The 20,216-nt window shown below is 32.1% G+C and overlaps 2 protein-coding genes, 1 non-coding gene and 1 pseudogene across 3 annotated transcripts; 1 reads left to right on the top strand and 3 right to left on the bottom strand.

Annotated features, from left to right (window-relative positions):
- Positions 1 to 6,690: 6,690 nt before the first annotated feature.
- LOC114165217 (uncharacterized) lies at positions 6,691 to 8,256 on the bottom strand. The gene is made up of 3 exons (XM_028049877.2): positions 7,399 to 8,256; positions 7,110 to 7,253; positions 6,691 to 6,933 (listed from the first exon to the last, which is right to left on the bottom strand). Exons 1-3 carry the CDS (start codon positions 8,254 to 8,256, stop codon positions 6,691 to 6,693), a joined length of 1,245 nt encoding a protein of 414 aa, XP_027905678.2.
- Positions 8,257 to 12,854: 4,598 nt separating this feature from the next.
- Positions 12,855 to 14,420, bottom strand: LOC114165218 (uncharacterized). Its single transcript, XM_028049878.2, has 3 exons — positions 13,563 to 14,420; positions 13,274 to 13,417; positions 12,855 to 13,097 (listed from the first exon to the last, which is right to left on the bottom strand). The coding sequence occupies exons 1-3, from the start codon at positions 14,418 to 14,420 to the stop codon at positions 12,855 to 12,857; spliced, it is 1,245 nt and encodes a 414-aa protein (XP_027905679.2).
- A 1,510-nt stretch (positions 14,421 to 15,930) lies between these two features.
- Positions 15,931 to 19,105, top strand: LOC114165219 (uncharacterized; annotated as a pseudogene).
- On the bottom strand, positions 16,501 to 16,607 carry LOC114167982 (small nucleolar RNA R71). The gene has a single exon (XR_003600581.1). It is a non-coding gene; the product is annotated as a small nucleolar RNA R71 (small nucleolar RNA).
- Positions 19,106 to 20,216: the final 1,111 nt, after the last annotated feature.

Below are 20,216 nucleotides of genomic sequence, written 5' to 3' on the forward strand. Positions count from 1 at the left end.
GATTTCTTGTTTAAGATTTCAAATTAATCAATGTAACTTCTCAATTAATTTGTTACTGTTCTTACTTTTAATCAAAGTAACTTCTCAATCAAAAGCAAGAACTTTGTAGATTAATCATAGTAAATTTAACTAAAGTAACTTCTCAATTAATTTGTTGTTGTTCTTACTTTTAACCAAAGTAACTTCTCAATCAAAAGCAAGAACTTTGTAGATTAATCATAGTAAATTTAACTAAAGTAACTTCTCAATTAAAATTTAAAAATCCTTATACTCATACGATTGTTATGTTATGTAGATTTAACACCATGCTAACTTGCTACAATGTAAAAATCATTATTTTTACTAAATTAAGAACCAAAAGACATAAATGAAAATAAATCACAACAAGAATCAAAAGAACAAAAAAAATTAATTGATCTAACCTCAGAATCCAGTTAAGAAATTACAATGGAATCTAGCCTTCCATGAAATACAAAATAAAAGAAAAATAGAAAGAAGAATAAAGAGAAAAAGGAAACAAACTTAGGCCCCCCTAAGGGTTCCAAAACTCCAAAGTCCCGAGCTTTTTTTTTCTTCTACTCCCTTTGTCTCTTTATATAGGACTTAGACTGGTTTTTTTGTTGCTAAAATTTCTCAAATATCTTTTAAAATAAAGATAAAGATAAATATTTAAAACTATTTGGAGACATATAGACTATTTAGCAAATATAGTTGGTTAATAATATCGATATCTAATATAATTAAATAAATAAATTAATTAAAGATATATGATAAATTATCACCAATTAATATTTGTATTAATTTTCCAAGTCAACCCTTTGCAATCTCCTTAAGTTATCTTCTAAATAATCCAATATCTTCGAGATATATTTGTTTGTTGTGGAACTAAAAAGATTCAAGAAGATCTTGTCATATTTAAAAAGATTTGGTAGTTATTATCTTTTAATATTTTATGATATAAATAAATAAGATAATTATTTAAAAATATCAAATAAAATATCTAAAGATATATTTTTCCCAAATTATCTTCTATCATAAAGATAAAGAAAACCGCAAAGTCCAATTTTTTGTTGCTCTCTTTTGGTTTAGCCAAACTTCTTCACTTTTTTCAAGCTTTCTTGTCTTCTTCATGCAATGCTTGGCTTTGATTTTTGTGATTTTGATAATTTCTTATTCTTGGATTTATCTTTAAGGTGTCATGAAACTTTAACCAATTTATTTCCATACTTCCATGAGCTCAACTTAGCTGTAACTGCACTAACACACCTCAAAATATCCAAAGAACATTTATGCAACTAAAAAGCTATTTTTAACATGTTTTTGTATCTCATGCTCAATAAACCCAATTATAGGAAATCCCAATTAAATCAATCCTTAAGCACACAAATTCAATTAAATAGCTATAATTAAACAGTAAATGAGGAAAAAAATACGCACTTATCAGGTACATATGGATTTTTACGCAAAATGAAATTAAGAATGATGAAATTGCTAGATACAAAGTACAATTGGTTGCTCAAGGTTTTCAAATAACTTGATATTGATTTGTGAAAAGACATATGTAGTGTTATTGGATGCAACAATATTGCAATATTTGATTATACTAGCTGCATAACAAGGTCTGCATTTGCATCTAATGGATGATGACCTATTTGTACGGTTCACTTGAAAATGATACTTATATGAAAATCCTTAAAGGATTTAATTTGCTAAACAAGGCAATTTTTAAAGAGGGTTATTCGATAAAATTGAACAAGCCCTTTTATTGATTAAAGCAATCAAGACATGTGTGGTATAACTGTCTTATCGAGTACTTGTTAAAGGAATGGTATAAAATGACCCTATTTGTCCTTGTATTTATATGAAAAGTTCCAAAAATGGATTTTCCATAATGGTTGTTTATATAGATCACATAAACATTGTTGGAACTCCTAATGAGCTCACAACGACAATTGATTGCTTAGAGAAAGAATTTGAGATGAAGGATCTTTGAAGGGTAAAGTTTTGTTTGAAATTAGAAATGGAGTATTTAAATAAATGTGTTTTTATACATCAAGAGGCTTATAAAATTAAGGTGCGTAAAATGTTCTAAATGAACAAGTCACATTCATTATGCACTCTAATAGTTCTAAGGTCGTTAGATGTTTATAAAGGCTCTTCTTAGACCTCAGGAAAATGATGAAGATCTTCTTGGTCCAGAAGTACCATATCTTAGTGTTATAAAAGCACTAATGTATCTTGCTAATCATACTTGACCTGATATTGTATTTGTTGTAAATTTTTCAAGCAAGATATAGTTCTTCACTACAATGGATTGGAGTAAAACATATACTCTGTTACCTTAAGGGTACTACAAATATGGAATTATTTTATCCAAATGATTCAAAATCAAATCTAATGGGTTAATCAGAGACATGTTATTTATTATATTCTCACAATGTCACAATGGTTTATCACAAACAAGATATTTGTTCACATGTGGTAGCATAATGATTTCATGGCAATATGTGAAAGAGGCCATAACAACAACATCATCAAAATCATGCATAATTCTTAGCATTACATGAGGTAAGTAATGAATATGTTTAGTTAAGGTCTATAATTCAACATGTGCGACAAACTTGTGGTCTATCCTTGAGAAGAATGGAATCAATAACCATATATGAAGACAATAGTGCATTGTTCAATTGAAAGGATGATGTAGAGATCTAAAAGATTTGTTCATGTGAAAATCTAGCACATTTATTTATAAAGTCTTTGCCAAGGAGAACTTTAGAGCGATTGGTTCACAAGATTGGACTTCGTCTTCTTAATGATGTAAGTTTACATGAGGGGGAGAAATAAAAGATGTAAAACACAATATTATATAGAATGGCGTACTCTTTTTCCTTCACTATGTTATCATCCCAAAGGGTTTTTCCTAATAAGGTTTTAACGAAGCACATTCTTTTATCCATGACACCCAAAGGGGAGTGTTATGAATTGATGGTCGTCCATTGATTTGATGCAGTTACTCATATGATTAATATAATTGATACTCATACGATTCATTACTCTTTATGTAAATATTTGTATTAACTAGTTGATTTGTTTCCTTTATGAATTACATGTTGTATCTGTAAATAGGACTTTTTCCTATCAGTAATAATGTACAAAAAAGTTGCTTCCCATTCTTTCAATCTCTATTCTTCCTTTTTTTTTCCTCCTCTATTATTAGCTTTATTTTATAATACCAGTGCAGGAAGGGGAATATCAACCACAATCAAATATGCACCTGAAGATCAATACAAAATACAATTGACAAATATTCATAAATTTTAAGATATATATATATATATATATATATATATATATATATATATATATATATATATATATATATATATATATATATATATATATATGCACTACTAGAAAATGATTAATCTTCTTAAACTATCCAACTGGACAATTCAAGATTGAATACATTTAAATTATTAGTATTGTCTCCTTTTAAATTATATCTTACAAAATACAATTTTTACGGAAAAAAAAATTTGGAGACAATAAATAATTATCGTATTCAATCTCAAACAGAAAACTAAGGCTAACACGATATATTTAAGCATATAATGAATAACATATCTAACATCCAAATAAGTGGCATAAAAAAATATAGACTCACATTAAAATTAAAGGTTAGTAGATTATGCACTTGCGAGCATGACACGTGAGCAACAATAAAGATACAAAAGGCGTTTTCATGCCAATTAGGTGCACTACCAACCGCTAGCACTCCCAACTTGGTGCACACTACAACGTTTGAATAAATATTACTTGCAAAACAGATAATATTCCAATCCATTACAATAAACTACATGGACTTTCTCTTCCAACCATCTTTCATTTCACTAAATTGCCCAAAACATATAACATTCATGCCACCACCTTCAATGCACAAAAACGAATAATAAACCCAAAGCACATAGACAGTAATATGAAAAACAAAAATATCACAGAATCACTCACTAGTGGAATTTAAATTCAGTAATATGTGGGAAATAGAGAACTGGCGGAAGAAGCACCACGAATTCGAAGAGGACTCGCTATCGTCAAAGCAAGGAAGACAAAACAGAGCTGCTACCACTGCACACCACTGCGTCATGCGGAGCCACTGCCCTCGATGGAAAACCCACCACCAGAGCCGCCGCTGACGGGAGGAAGAACCACCCAACACCACCGTTGTTAACAACGCTACCACCACAACCACCGTTCACCGTCGCGATGAAGAACCCATTGCAGAGGGCGAGCCGAACGCGAAGTCGTAGAGTGGAGAAGAAGAAAGCAGCGCGCAGGGGAGGAAGAAGGCGAAGCTTTGCACGAAAAGGTTTCCCCAATAAATCTCTAAATTAAACTTTAGGCCTCAGTTCTAATTAATAACCGAAGCATATAACCTTAGGCCTCGGTTAAAATTCCACCCAAGGCATATAAGGTCCCATTTTGGCCTTGTTTGTTTTAAACTCGATGCCTGTAACTTCCACCTAATTAATTAATAATAAAATTTGAATATTTGCATAGGTTTAGGCTTCGGTTATTTTTTAACCAAAGCCTATAGGTTCCCAGTTTCTGTTATATGCTTCGGTTTACTTGCAACCGAAGCCTATAACATTTAATTAAAAAAATGACACCGGATTTTGATAGGCTTTCGGTGCGCTGGAACCGAGACCTAAGGCTGAGGTAAGAAGCGAAAACTGCACTAGTGTAACAACTTATATATTTTATACAAAATCATTTTTAAATGAAAAAATGAATTTATGTAAGTAAAATATAAAATTTATATTTAGTTTAACAAACAAATATCATAATTATTTTTATGAGAACATTTAAACTAATGTTTATGCAATTAATATATTTTAATTACTTAAAAAGGATAAATATTAACATTAATTAAAGAATATTAGTTATAAATTTAATATAATTAAGTGTTTATTAAATTTAATCTTTGATACAAACATATGCATTACAATCTCATTTATAATTTTCATTAAGAACTTTAGATATTTAAAAAATAAGTCATCGTTTCTATATAATTTAAATTATAAAACTTTTACTAAAAGTATAAATTAAAACGTATATATTTTAAAAAAATAAAATTATAGTTGTATTTAATTTTTTAATATACGGTTACACATGTAATCATAATACTTGATGTAAATTTTTAACTACATAACATTAAAGTATTATATGGTAATAAAATTTCTTAATACATATTCTTAATTTGGGTTGTTCTATTACAAATGTATTATAACATTCTAAAATTGTTAATATCATTAATTATCAATAGCAATAGAGGTTTTATACCAAAAATAAATCAATTTTTTTTTCATGATCATCTTATAAGTTTTAAATATAATGCCATAACTTTCCATACATGGTTGTTTCTAAAGTAAAGAAAAGAGGATAGCATTTTTGCTACGTATAAGTGTTTACATCGTTTGACAACATTGGTTGTCATAAATTTTAAGATATACATCAAACATTTGATGTAAATTTGTTTATATTTCTACACAAAATCTTGTTCTTCCTCACTTCTCAATCGCGTTTCTGAAATTTTGACTATCTTCCTTGGTTGTTGCTTCGACGAGTGTGTTCCTAAGTACATTGGTGATCTAAAGTGTATTTTTCTTTTGTCTTAGTGAGTGGTTGTTTTTGTTTGATTGAATTGTCGGTTAAAAGTTTTCATGTAGGTTAATGATCTAAACCTCCGTTTAGTCTTTTAAATTTATATTGTGGTTATTTTAAGGAATCTAAATCATGATAATGTATAAATGCCTTTATTGAATTTTTGTTGTTTTGATAACTTGTTATATCAATGTTTACATTCGATATTGTGAATATCGAAATTAATATTTAAAATTAAGTTAAGTAGATAAAAGTAATTATATTTTTAAAATTAAATTCAAAATATTGGGATCAACCAAATAATGCATCAACCAAAATTATATACACCAAATAATGCATTGACCAAACATTATAACATAAATAAAACCATCACAAACTAAGCGGGGGTTAAAAGTAAATCAACAATAATACTAACACTAATAAGTTGGAAATGATATTCATGTATTAAACCTATTTTCAAATTAAATATGCAAAAACATAAATTTAGCAATGATGCATTAAGATTGTTAATTTCGTAAAAGGATATATAATTTATTATAAAATGTATTACAAATTAATATAACAAGTGTATATAAGATTTAACGTAATATCTATAGGATTAAGTGTCCTAGATATTTTGAATTCCGTTTTACAAAAGTGAATTGTAGGGATCCCTACATAGATGTAAAAAAATATCTTGGATAATACGAGAGAAAACGTATTCATTTTCAGCTTTTGTGTTTATTCCTTTCCCTTAATCTTCACTTTGGCGTGATTCGTAATTAACTATACTCATTCTTTTATTATTAATGGATTCAATTTGACATTTGGTTCACAAAAATCTTTATTTTTAATGTACAAGCTCAATCAACATAAAAATGATTGTATACCATTTAACCTACCAAAAGAACATGATCATAAACCAGGTAATGGATTAAAAGTAAGACAAAATTAATACATATAGTGATGATCTAGAATTGGTATTGATGTATTACGATTATGGTATAAATTATATAAGTCATTACAGAAAGATAAATAACTACTTTCACATCAAATTTCCTTCAAATACTTGTTTGGTATTTGGTCTGCCAAGTAAATGTAGAAATGCCCCATAGCTCCGGTACGAAACTTGTTTTCATATACGGATTCCAGTGTTAGAATTTCACCATCTTCGATCATGATAGAACCGGGTTTAGGATAACAAACTGACATTCCAACTAGGTAACCCTTTTCATTTCCTGCTTCTTTTCCAGTTCCGTATTTTGGATTTGAAGTGCATAAAACCCTTCCATCCTAAGTTAAGCATAATCGTAAATATAGAGATGATTCAATAAACTTTTTAATTTCTTATAAAGATATAAAAATATGAACAAAATTTATTCCTAATGAATATATGAATTACACAAAATGTAATGTAAGTTTATCTACATGATACAACTTATATGGGAACAACAAATATCAAATTTTACCTGTCCATACAGAGTCACATTGACAACACCGGTGTGCATATGAGCAGTGCCATATATAAGATAACCACCTTTTGTCATTGGGATGTTTGCTTTCTTAACATGAGGGATGTCATTGTCATGATTTCTTGGGATCGTATACTCTGCCTATAACAAATTGAGAAATTTACTTTACTCACATACCAACGAAAAAAGTAATTAATAGCCTAATACTTTTGTTTGGAAAATAAATGAGTTTCAAAAGTTTGCTTATGATTTGTAAGGTATTGTATGTATTAAGTAAATGATCTACCTGACAATCATGAATTGGTGTAGAACCATTTGATCTTACACGATCAGTTGAATCAAGTATATAGAACTTAAGAGGCACTTGTTGTTCATCCCAATCAACCCACTTTATTTTGTATCTTAGGGAAAGCTTTCTCGTTGGGCCACGAAAACCATTTCTTAATTTGCATTGTACGTTATCTTGACAACAAAAGATTCCTCCTTTATAATTTCTAGGCAACAATTGACCATTAATGCCCGTTGTGACATTGTAAAAGTCCTTTGGGAGATTCATAAGCTTACACCTACACTCTGTACAACCTTTTCTATCTTGTGTTCCACGTGTATCAATAACCATGATGCTAAACAACCATTTTTCTTTAAACCCATGCTTTATTTTTGTAGGATTCCCTAATTCAACTGCAAAAGGATCTGGAAGATTTGAAGATGTTCCTCGCGATTCTGCTCCCAAGCCCCAATAATGTGGAAGCAAAAAACCTTGGCATGCACCATCATTTCTTTCAAATTCGATACCATTGCGAAGGTCGTGAGATTGTTTAATGTACTGTGACATGGTAATGTTTTCAATGTATTTTACAGCAAACCAATGATGAAGGTAAGTTTCATACAACGGTACTGAATTACCATCTTCATCAACTACTTCAACATCAAAACTCTTGACCCCAATGTGACCCCTTGGAATGTCAATATCTAATAATGTTTTCACCACAATTTTTCCTGGTCCCACTTCAAAGTTTTCAGACAAAAAAGTAGCTGACTTTATATGATTTTCATCAGGCTCTAAAACAACTGAGTGAGTTGTGTCAAATAGCAACATCATTATTGAAAATAAAATTACTGCTCCTCTAGAGATAGTCCTCATATGAACCTACAGAAAAATTGTTTCCATTAGCCATGACAATATGTGTATATGGTCATTCATCTAATAATCTTGTAGATGTTTCAAAATATGGGGAAAACATGTCAATTCGATAAGACTGAAAAGAAAAGGCAAAGTAATAGAACATTGACAATAAAATGTCCATACCATATAAGAAAAAGATATTGTGTTGATCATGGTGATGATTTTTTCTTAGATGAAGATGTATGATCTTTCAAATTTTAAAGCAGGTAAATTTATACGTATATGAAAATGATTACTAGTTTTATATATGGTGGATCACTAAAAGATGATATATTCAGCATAACTAAATTTTAAATTGTTGTTGGTTGTCTCTTTTCAGTTCGTTGTATTAGGTGTTTGTTATTGTATTTAAACCTAAATTAACATGTATTGACATAGTTTTACAGATCTACAAAACTATTTGGAAGTTTTGTAACTATTTGTAGATGTAAAAACAACTTGATTGATCTTTTGTTTGGGCAAACTTCACATGGTTTCAGTTTTGTAGTTTATTTTTTTTAAATAGCAACATTCTAATATTATAAAACAATATGTTTTGGCTTAATTTATGCTTAAAAGATGAAAAATAAAATATCACTCATACAAATTAAAGAAAAGCAAGTTTATTCAAATAAACAGGTAAGAAAGACAAAAAGAATATAATTTTAATAACACTAATTAGTGGCACTTAAGACATGGCCTATATAAACAACAATTGTACATAGTGAGAATTATAATATATAGTGTTGATTGATTATGCTTGATATTCCTTTTATCACTATTCATAGTATTTTAGTAAGAAATAAAATGATATTTCTATATGATTTAAATATATTCTAAATACCTCTAAATTAATATAAGTTAATTATATTTTAAGATTGTACTGTAGAAGTTGATTTGTTGTGTCCTTGAATGTTAAAATACTAGAAACAACAATGTTTATAGCATAGCTATTACAAACAACTTAACTTAGCCTTTTTTATCACTATAAACAACGAATTCAACACATAACAATGGAAGGTTGTGTTTTTCTTAATGGGCAAGTGCGATGATTGTGATATCATTTATATCAAATTTTGGAAAATTAACTTCTAAATAATTCAATGAAACAAAGATTATAAGGCATTTATCATCTTAAAAACACATATGCATGTTTCTTAATGTAATGTGACTCAGTAAAAATGGACAACATAAAACTAGAATGAAAAACCGTGAATGTACGTCAACCAATTTATTTCAATAATTTTATTTTTATAAAAGATAAACATGCACAAAAAAAATCATTGCCATCTACTTTTAAGAAAAAAAGGGTTATCCAAAGAGAAATTGCCATCTTCGTTAAAGAGAGACCATAAAGTTTTGTAAATCAATCATATAAAAACTTCATGGACTCTAAAACAATATCACTCGTTTTCTGGTTAAAAGGTTATGAAAAAGGAAAAAAACAAACATGATTCTTTATTCCTTGAATTTATACTATTTTGATTGTTTTGAAATTTTGTTTCGGGTATAGGGTCGAACGTCCAATTAAAATAATTTCATGGTCTGTTGACTCTAGTGTTTTCCTCTCTGTCCTAGGGTAATCTATTAGCCAACCGATCATGGGGTACCTGTTAAAGGTGCTCTAATGTTAAAGTAAGCTCAGGTTCGATCAGTTAAAACAATTAAAGCTATAATAAAAATTTAATGAATGCCCAAACAACCATACATTTGACCTGTAAATATGGTTTTCTCCTTGAGATTTTTATTAGGGATGAATTAATTCAGTCCAATTTCCTTTAAACATTATTATTGACATATTTATGTTAATTAGATGTTTAGTTGATTTTATTAATGAACGATTAGTTTTTTCCACATCCGAGCGGTTGGTTATACTTCATTCCGCAAGGTTTGTACCGTCGGTGCATATACTACAACTTACTACAACTTTATTCACCTGTTTTGACGCTTCCAAGTATTTACAAGAGAGAGAAACTTCTATTCTTAACTTAATCTTATCGTAAATAATATGATAAAGTGCATGCTCATTTAACACCTATCTTGAAACATCTTTAAGTGGCATGACCTCTACCATTGATTCATAAGTTATCCATCTTCAAATTATCTTTTCTCCCTTTCCATTTTTTGAATTGAATGTTATTTCCTTGTCAAATTTCTCATACTCTTTATAAACACATAATATATGCATATATATATACTTACATATACATACATACACACACATACATGTATATATATATATATATATATATATATACATATATATCATGTTCTTTCATTTGTTTAGGCAACTTTTCACACTAGTATAATTAAATAGATTTAACTTATGTCCAATTGCATTCTTGTAGCAATTTCTATCTTATCTTTTCTTTATATCATTATGCTCTTATTTTTGTATTCTTGCTCTTATTCCATTCTCACATGGAAACTTTCACAATTAATCCTGTGAATTAAATATATATTTAGTTGTGAGTATCTTTGACATTCATGTTGTTTATTTTATATTTTTAAAAATATAAGAAAATTGAAATTTCAATACTAAATCAAGCTAAAACAAATTTAGACATTAATCAAGAATACTCTGCCTAGAAAAATACTGTTAGCCCAAACCTTAGTCTCAAATAAAAAAAAATTATATCAAACACCTTTGAAATCCACCCATCATATCACAATTAACATAAAAGCATTTCTTAAAAATACTAATTGTCCTTCCATCTCATACAAAAACAAGGATGATTTACTTGAACTTGAAGCAACAATAGTGGAAAAAAAAGTAACTTGCATCAAGAAATGATTGTTTAACATAAAAAGAACAGGACGTAAAAAATGTGCAATGATATTTTTTAATTAAAATCAATTTTTTTACGTGCACCTCCCACGGTTCATTAAAAATTTTATGATATACGTCATTTGACAACATTGGTTGTCATAAATTTTAAGATATACATCGAATGTTTGACATAAATTTGTTTATATTTCTACACAAAATCTTGTTCTTCCTCACTTCTCCCTCGCGTTTACGAAATTTTGGCTATCTTCCTTGGTTGTTGCTTCAGCGAGTGTGTTCTTAGGTACATTGGTGATCTAAAGTGTATTTTTCTTTCATCTTAGTGAGTGGTTGTTTCTAGTTGATTGGGTTGTAGGTTAAAATTTTTCATGGAGGTTAATGATCTAAACTTCCATTTAATCTTTTAAATTTATATTGTGGTTATTTTAGGGAATCTCAATCATGATAATGTATAAATGCTTTTATTAAATTTTGTTGTTTTGATAACGTGTTATATCAATGTTTAAATTCGATATTGTGAATATCGAAATTAATATTTTAAATTAAGTTAAATAGATAAAAGTAATTATATTTTTTAAATTAAATTTAAAATTTTGGGATAGTAAAAACTATAAGGACTACTTAAGTATTTAAGTCATTAGGAGTGACTTCATTATTAAGTCCTTACTTCATTTACAAGGGATTGTAATAAATTTATGTATCCAGTTGATAAGAATATTAATATATATGAGTAGTTTCAATACATAAGATAAATAATAGAAGGTCATGCAACATTTCAAACTTTTATAAAAATTTAAATAATTCAATATCGTATATAAATCAATATCAATATTATTATACATTAAAATTATTATTAAAAAATATGTATTTATTTAGATAGATCATGAAATAGAGGATCATCTATTCATTTTCAATTTTTCATTTATTTCCTTTTCCTAATGTTCATTTTGGTGTGATTTGCACCTCACTCTACACAAGTCTTTTTTCTTCTTCTCGGATTGAAATTGGCACTTGATTTTAAATTATAAGCTCTATTAGTAGACTACATTTTCTTAGTGTATTGTTAGCTTAACAATAACTATATACCAAATAATGCATCAACCAAACACTATAACACAAGTAAAACCATCACAAACTAAGCTGGGGGTTAAAAGTAAACCAACAATAATACTCATAGTAATAACTTGGAATAAATTTGCAAGTAAACCAACACTATTTTCAAATTAAATATGAAAAAAACATAAATCTAGCAATGATGCATTAAGAATGTTAATTTCGTAAAAGGATATATAATTTATTATAAAATGTATTACAAATTAATATAACAAGTGTATAAGATTTATCGTAATATCTATAGGATTAACTGTCCTAGATATTTTGAATTCCCTTTTACAAAAGTGAATTGTAGGGATCCCTACATAGATGTAAAAAAATATCTTGGATAATACGAGAGAAAACATATTCATTTTCAGCTTTTGTGTTTATTCCTTTCCCTTAATCTTCAGTTTGGTGTGATTCGTAATTAACTATACTCATTCTTTTGTTATTAATGGATTCAAATTGACATTTGGTTCACAAAAATCTTTATTTTTAATGTACAAGCTCAATCAGCATAAAAATGATTGTATACCATTAACCCACCAAGAGAACATGATCATAAACCAGGTAATGGATTAAAAGTAAGACAACATTAATACATATAGTGATGATCTAGAATTGGTATTGATGTATTACGATTATTCTATAAATTATATAAGTCATTACAGAAAGATAAATAACTACTTTCACATCAAATTTCCTTCAAATACTTGTTTGGTATTTGGTCTGCCAAGTAAATGTAGAAATGCCCCATAGCTCCGGTACGAAACTTGTTTTCATATACGGATTCCAGTGTTAGAATTTCACCATCTTCGATCATGATAGAACCGGGTTTAGGATAAAAAACTGACATTCCAACTAGGTAACCCTTTTCATTTCCTGCTTCTTTTCCAGTTCCGTATTTTGGATTTGAAGTGCATAAAACCCTTCCATCCTAAGTTAAGCATAATCGTAAATATAGAGATGATTCAATAAACTTTTTAATTTCTTATAAAGATATAAAAATATGAACAAAATTTATTCCTAATGAATATATGAATTACACAAAATGTAATGTAAGTTTATCTACATGATACAACTTATATGGGAACAACAAATATCAAATTTTACTTGTCCATACAGAGTCACATTGACAACACCGGTGTGCATATGAGCAGTGCCATATATAAGATAACCACCTTTTGTCATTGGGATGTTTGCTTTCTTAACATGAGGGATGTCATTGTCATGATTTCTTGGGATCGTATACTCTGCCTATAACAAATTGAGAAATTTACTTTACTCACATACCAACGAAAAAAGTAATTAATAGCCTAATACTTTTGTTTGGAAAATAAATGAGTTTCAAAAGTTTGCTTATGATTTGTAAGGTATTGTATGTATTAAGTAAATGATCTACCTGACAATCATGAATTGGTGTAGAACCATTTGATCTTACACGATCAGTTGAATCAAGTATATAGAACTTAAGAGGCACTTGTTGTTCATCCCAATCAACCCACTTTATTTTGTATCTTAGGGAAAGCTTTCTCGTTGGGCCACGAAAACCATTTCTTAATTTGCATTGTACGTTATCTTGACAACAAAAGAGTCCTCCTTTATAATTTCTAGGCAACAATTGACCATTAATGCCCGTTGTGACATTGTAAAAGTCCTTTGGGAGATTCATAAGCTTACACCTACACTCTGTACAACCTTTTCTATCTTGTGTTCCACGTGTATCAATAACCATGATGCTAAACAACCATTTTTCTTTAAACGCATGCTTTATTTTTGTAGGATTCCCTAATTCAACTGCAAAAGGATTTGGAAGATTTGAAGATGTTCCTCGTGATTCTGCTCCCAAGCCCCAATAATGTGGAAGCAAAAAACCTTGGCATGCACCATCATTTCTTTCAAATTCGATACCATTGCGAAGGTCGTGAGATTGTTTAATGTACTGTGACATGGTAATGTTTTCAATGTATTTTACAGCAAACCAATGATGAAGGTAAGTTTCATACAACGGTACTGAATTACCATCTTCATCAACTACTTCAACATCAAAACTCTTGACCCCAATGTGACCCCTTGGAATGTCAATATCTAATAATGTTTTCACCACAATTTTTCCTGGTCCCACTTCAAAGTTTTCAGACAAAAAAGTAGCTGACTTTATATGATTTTCATCAGGCTCTAAAACAACTGAGTGAGTTGTGTCAAATAGCAACATCATTATTGAAAATAAAATTACTGCTCCTCTAGAGATAGTCCTCATATGAACCTACAGAAAAATTGTTTCCATTAGCCATGACAATATGCGTATATGGTCATTCATCTAATAATCTTGTAGATGTTTTTTGAAAAAGGAGAAAAAATGTCAATTCGATAAGACTGAAAAGAAAAGGCAAAGTAATAGAACATTGACAATAAAATGTCCATACCATATAAGAAAAAGATATTGTGTTGATCATGGTGATGATTACCTATTGTTTACACTTCTTAGAACCTCTTATTTGTCTTTTATTCATGTATTTTTGTGTTGATCTCATGAAAGAATTTAGGATTTTGTTATTTATTTCAAAAACATGTTTACTTTGATGTTTGTGGACTTTTGTAGAAAAGAATGGAAGATTGGAGAAAAAATTCACTAGTTGCTGCCTGGAGCCATTAGCCCAGCTAGTTGGATGTACTCGCCCAGCTAACCAGACTCACTAGCCCAGCGAACCAGACTCACTAGCTCAGCGAGGAATGCTCTCTAGCCCAGCGAGAATGTTTGTTGGCCCAGCGAGTTTATCTTTTTGCTCAAACATTAAAAGTGTCGAGACTCGAACAGAAAAGATAGTTTTTGGTGGGAGGAACACTGCTGGAACTCAAAACGAAGGCAGAGACATTTCTGGAGCTTAAAGGATCAATCTTTCTTCATCCATTCTACCATTTCAACTCCATTTGTGCTCTAGATGTATAGGAGTAGCTAAACTCCATTTCATTGGGGTTGGATGTAATGTACCTAAACTCATTATAGTTTCATCTATGCAATAGAATCTCTTTCACTGTTTTTGTGTTCTATCTAAATTATTTTCGTGCATGATGGAATATCTATGCGTTTTGGGTGGTATCTAATCATTGGAAAGTGTTTTGGAACCCTAGACATGGATAGAACAACCTAAAGGTTTGGTTCTAGACATAGACCAAAGCTTTTGGTCATTCTAGACATCGTTTTTAATGTGTCTTTTGTGTTTAAACCTCTAAGGGATTAGTAATTTTTACATAAAAGTTCAAAACATATCCCTAAGGGATTAGGGATTGAATACCTTTGATGTCAATGCTTGAGTAGATGAGAGATTTATATTGTGAGGTGCTTGCTTAGAGTTTTGGTCATGAATTCCAACCCCAATGAGTCTTTGCCTTGGTATTTTATCACTTTAAAGTTTAGAAATCCTTATGTTTTCACTTGTTTCGAATTAATCAATGGTTACATTCAACGCTTAAATTAGTAAGTACACCTAGTTAACTAAACAAACGCAATTCCCGTGGGAAAACGATACTTGGACTTACCATTTTTATTACTTGCACGACTTGGTACACTTGCCAAAGTCTTAACAAGTTTTTGGCGCCGCTGCCGGGGAATTGTTTGTTGTTTAGGAAAATTGTGTGCTATTTACCGATTTAGGCTTATTCATTTCATTCATTAATTTATTGCTTTTTACACTTTTGGTTGTATATAGTCCAATTGTATATACTTACCCTTTTGCGTAACTTTTCCTTTTTAGTGTTTCTTGTTTTGCATGAGAAGTAGAACTAGAGCTGATAATTTTCTCTTTGATCCTGAAATTGAAAGAACGGCTCGAAGAAACAATAGTAGAAGAAGAAGGCAAAGCAGGGAAGCTAGAGAAGCAACTGTTATTTCTGATCCAACTCTCATTTCTTCATCTGATCAAGAAGAGGAAAACATGGCAAAAAATCCGCATGATGATGCTAGAGGTGAAAGAAGACGCACGTTGGAAGATTATGCTGCATTCACAGGGACCATTAATTTCAACAGTATTGCTCGACCAACGGTGAATGCTACAAATATGGAGATGAAGCCAGCTCTAATCCACTTGGTGCAAAGTAATCAGTTTAATGGATTGGCTAATGAGAATCCATACACGCATCTGGCCACCTTCTTAGAGATATGTAATACAGTAAAAATCCATCAAGTGCCTGATGAAGCCATTCGCTTGAGTTTATTCCCTTTCTCATTGGCGGGAAATGCCAAGGTTTGGCTAAATTCTTTCCCCGAAAACAGTCTCACTAGCTGGGAGGATGTGGTTTCCAAATTCTTGAGCAAGTATTTCCCTCAATCCAAGATTAACAAAGGCAAACAAGAAATCTCTGCTTTCCAGCAAGACGTGGATGAGTCCTTGGGGCAAGCATGGGACAGGTTCAAGGGATTGCTCAGAAAAACTCCCATTCATGGGTTTGATGAGCCCACACAACTTACACTTTTCTTGGCAGGGCTGAAATCTCACTCAAAGTTAATGTTGGATGCATCAGCGGGAGGAAGTATTAAGTGGAAGACACCTACTGAAGCACGAGAGTTGATTGAAAATATGGCCTCCAATGACAATGAAGTGCACAATGAGAGAGCTCAATCTCAACAGAAGGGTGTTCTACAACTTCAGTCTCATGACGCTCTACTAGCACAGAACAAAATCATGACACAACAGCTTGAAGCTCTCATGAAGAAGCTCTCTCAACTTCCGCAAGATCTCCGAAATGTTTCTCAAGCTCAACACCAACAACAGTTGCAAAATTGTGAGTTGTGTGGTGGGGATCATACCAATGGGCAGTGTGCCATGCAAAACACATCTCAAGAAGAGGTTAATTACATGGGGAATACAAGTCGCCAAGGTAATTACAACCAAGGTTGGAGGTCTCACCCAAACATGGGACAAGCAGGACCCTCAAATAGACCACCACCTCAACAATTTCAGCAACATCCCTCTTTGGCAGATAGAACTTCAAAGATTGAGGACATACTCAATCAATTCATGCAAGTGTCAATATCCAACCACAAGAGCACCGAAGCTGCTATCCGTAACTTGGAGGTGCAAATGGGGCAAATAGCTAAGAGGATGGAGGAGAAATCCGATACAAATTTTGCGGCTAACACTGAAGTTAACCCAAAAGAGCATGTTAAAGCTATTACTACAAGGAGTGGAAAGGTGTTAGAAGAGAGAAAAGCAAATAGAGATGATGAAAAAAGAGAAGAGAGTGGAGAGTTACATGAGAGAAAAGAAGAAAGCATTGAAGAAGATGATGAGAATGTTGAAGGAGGACATAAAGAAATGGGTGAGAGAGAGAAGAATAAAGGAAAAAGTGTTGAAAAGCCCCTACCTTACCCTAAAATCCATTCTAGAAAAGAGAAGGAGAAGCAATTTGGGCGATTTTTAGACATATTCAAGAGGCTTGAGATTAATATCCCCTTCTCTGAGGCCCTCCAACAAATGCCTTCATATGCTCGATTCATGAAGGAGTTGCTCACAAAGAAAAGAAAGTACATTGAAGAAGAGACCATCGAAGTCCAAGGAAATTGTAGTGCCATCATCTAAAAGTTGCTTCCACCAAAGTTTAAAGATCCCGGTAGTTTCACTATTCCTTGCACTATTGGCGAGTTGGCTATTGGGAAAGCACTAATCGATCTAGGAGCAAGCATAAACTTGATGCCTCTTTCTGTGATGAGGAGGATTGGAGACTTGGAATTGAAGCCCACAAGAATGACACTCCAGTTAGCAGATAGGTCTATCAAGTGCCCCTATGGAGTCATTGAGGACGTGCTAGTAAAGGTGGACAAATTCACTTTCCCAGTGGATTTTGTCATTCTAGACATGGAAGAAGACACTGAAGTTCCGCTTATATTGGGCAGGCCATTCATGAAAACTGCAAGGGTGCTCATTGATGTGGATAATGGTCATCTCATGGTGCGTGTGGAAGATGAGATTGTCACCTTCAATGTTTTGGAAGCTATGCAACACCCTGGTGATAATAGCAACTGCTTTAGAGTGGATGTTCTAGAAGAAGTGATTGAGACTACCAAGAGCCAATTACATGTGAAGTCCCCACTTGAGAGGGTTTTGATTGAGGCATGTGATGAGTTGACCCTTGATGAGGAAGCGGAAGTGGAGGAAGTGACCAGACAACTAGAAAAGCTCAAGGAGATATCTCCTAATGATGTGAAAGTGGAAAAATTGGAGAAGGAAAAATTTGATGATCAAAACAAGATTGAGCTTAAATTGTTGCCTGATCACCTCAAGTATGTGTTCCTGGAAGGGGAAGCAAGGAAGCCTGTGATAATTAGTAGCTCTCTATCTAAAGCTAAAGAAGAGAAACTGATTGAAGTTCTTAAGGCCAATCAAGGAGCTATAGGGTGGCACATTTCTGATTTGAAGGGGTTAAGCCCAACTTATTGTATGCACAAGATTATGTTAGAGAAAGATTACAAGCCCATAGCACAACCACAAAGAAGATTGAATCCCACTATGAAGGAGGTGGTGAGAAAGGAGGTGCTAAAACTCCTTGAAGCTGGAATGATATACCCGATCTCTGATAGTGCATGGGTTAGTCCTATGCATGTGATGCCAAAGAAAGGGGGTATGACAGTCATTCAGAACAAGAAAAATGAGTTGATTCCAACTAGGACGGTCACCGGGTGGAGGATGTGTATTGACTACAGGAAACTTAATCAAGCCACTCGAAAGGATCATTTCCCCCTTCCTTTCATGGATCAGATGTTGGAACGTTTAGCAGTACAAGCGTACTATTGCTTCTTAGATGGTTATTCTGGATATAATCAGATTGTGGTGAATCCGGAAGATCAAGAAAAGACTGCGTTCACTTGTCCATTCGGTGTGTTTGCTTATAGAAGAATGCCGTTTGGTCTGTGCAATGCTCCTGCTACATTTCAAAGATGCATGTTAGCCATCTTTGGTGACTTGGTTGAGAAGTGCATTGAAGTATTTATGGACGACTTCTCTGTGTTTGGCAAATCCTTTGATCTCTGCTTGAAGAACTTAGATGTGGTGATGAAGAGGTGCATAGACACAAACCTTGTGCTCAATTGGGAGAAATGCCATTTTATGGTGCGTGAAGGAATTGTGTTGGGACATAAAATTTCATCTCGGGGGATAGCAGTGGATAATGCCAAGGTTGATGTAATTGAGAAATTGCCGCCTCCTACTAATGTGAAGGGGGTTAGAAGTTTTCTTGGGCACGCCGGGTTTTATAGAAGATTTATAAAAGATTTCTCCAAGATTGCCAAACCCTTGTGCAACCTCCTTGTTAAAGACACTCCGTTTGAATTTGATGAAGAGTGTTTGAAAGCTTTCAATATATTGAAGAACAAATTGATTTCCTCCCCTGTGATCATCGCTCCAAATTGGAAACAAGACTTTGAGATAATGTGTGATGCCAGCGACTATGCTATAGGAGCTGTTCTTGGCCAGAGGCGAGAAAAATTGTTTCATGCCATTTATTATGCAAGCAAGGTCTTGAATGGAGCTCAATTGAATTATGCCACAACTGAAAAGTAGTTTCTGGCTATTGTGTATGCGCTTGAGAAGTTTAGACCTTATCTCATTGGGTCTAAAGTTACCATTTACACTAACCATGCTGCCATTAAATATTTGTTGACCAAACCTGACTCCAAACCTCGGTTGATTAGATGGGTTCTCTTGCTTCAAGAGTTTGATTTGGAGATTAGGGATAAGAAGGGGAGTGAAAATGTTATTGCTGATCATCTCTCTCGGTTAGTGAATGAGGAAGTGACATGCAAAGAGAAGGAGATCCAAGAAGCTTTTTCAGATGAAAAGCTTATGCTAATTCAGGAGAGGCCATGGTTCGCTGACATGGCTAATTTCAAAGCTGCTGGAGTTCTCCCAGATGATTTTACATGGCATCAAAAGAAGAAATTCTTGCATGATGCAAAGCAGTTCATTTGGGATGATCCCTTCTTGTTTAAGCTTGGCGCTGATAATCTCTTGAGGAGGTGTGTTACTGCAGAGGAAGCTGCAGGGATCCTGTGGCATTGCCA

Source organism: Vigna unguiculata, chromosome 10 (genome assembly GCF_037176805.1).
Source record: "Vigna unguiculata cultivar grain cowpea cultivar isolate G323 ecotype 2 chromosome 10, ASM3717680v1, whole genome shotgun sequence".
Lineage (NCBI taxonomy): Eukaryota > Viridiplantae > Streptophyta > Magnoliopsida > Fabales > Fabaceae > Vigna > Vigna unguiculata.

Coding starts and splice junctions, on each gene's coding strand:
- LOC114165217 (XM_028049877.2), bottom strand. CDS start 8,256: ATGAGGACTATCTCTAGAGGAGCAGTAATTTTATTTTCAATAATGATG. Junction 7,254..7,398: donor CACCAATTCATGATTGTCAG/GTAGATCATTTA, acceptor AATTTGTTATAG/GCAGAGTATACGATCCCAAG. Junction 6,934..7,109: donor ATGTGACTCTGTATGGACAG/GTAAAATTTGAT, acceptor TGCTTAACTTAG/GATGGAAGGGTTTTATGCAC.
- LOC114165218 (XM_028049878.2), bottom strand. CDS start 14,420: ATGAGGACTATCTCTAGAGGAGCAGTAATTTTATTTTCAATAATGATG. Junction 13,418..13,562: donor CACCAATTCATGATTGTCAG/GTAGATCATTTA, acceptor AATTTGTTATAG/GCAGAGTATACGATCCCAAG. Junction 13,098..13,273: donor ATGTGACTCTGTATGGACAA/GTAAAATTTGAT, acceptor TGCTTAACTTAG/GATGGAAGGGTTTTATGCAC.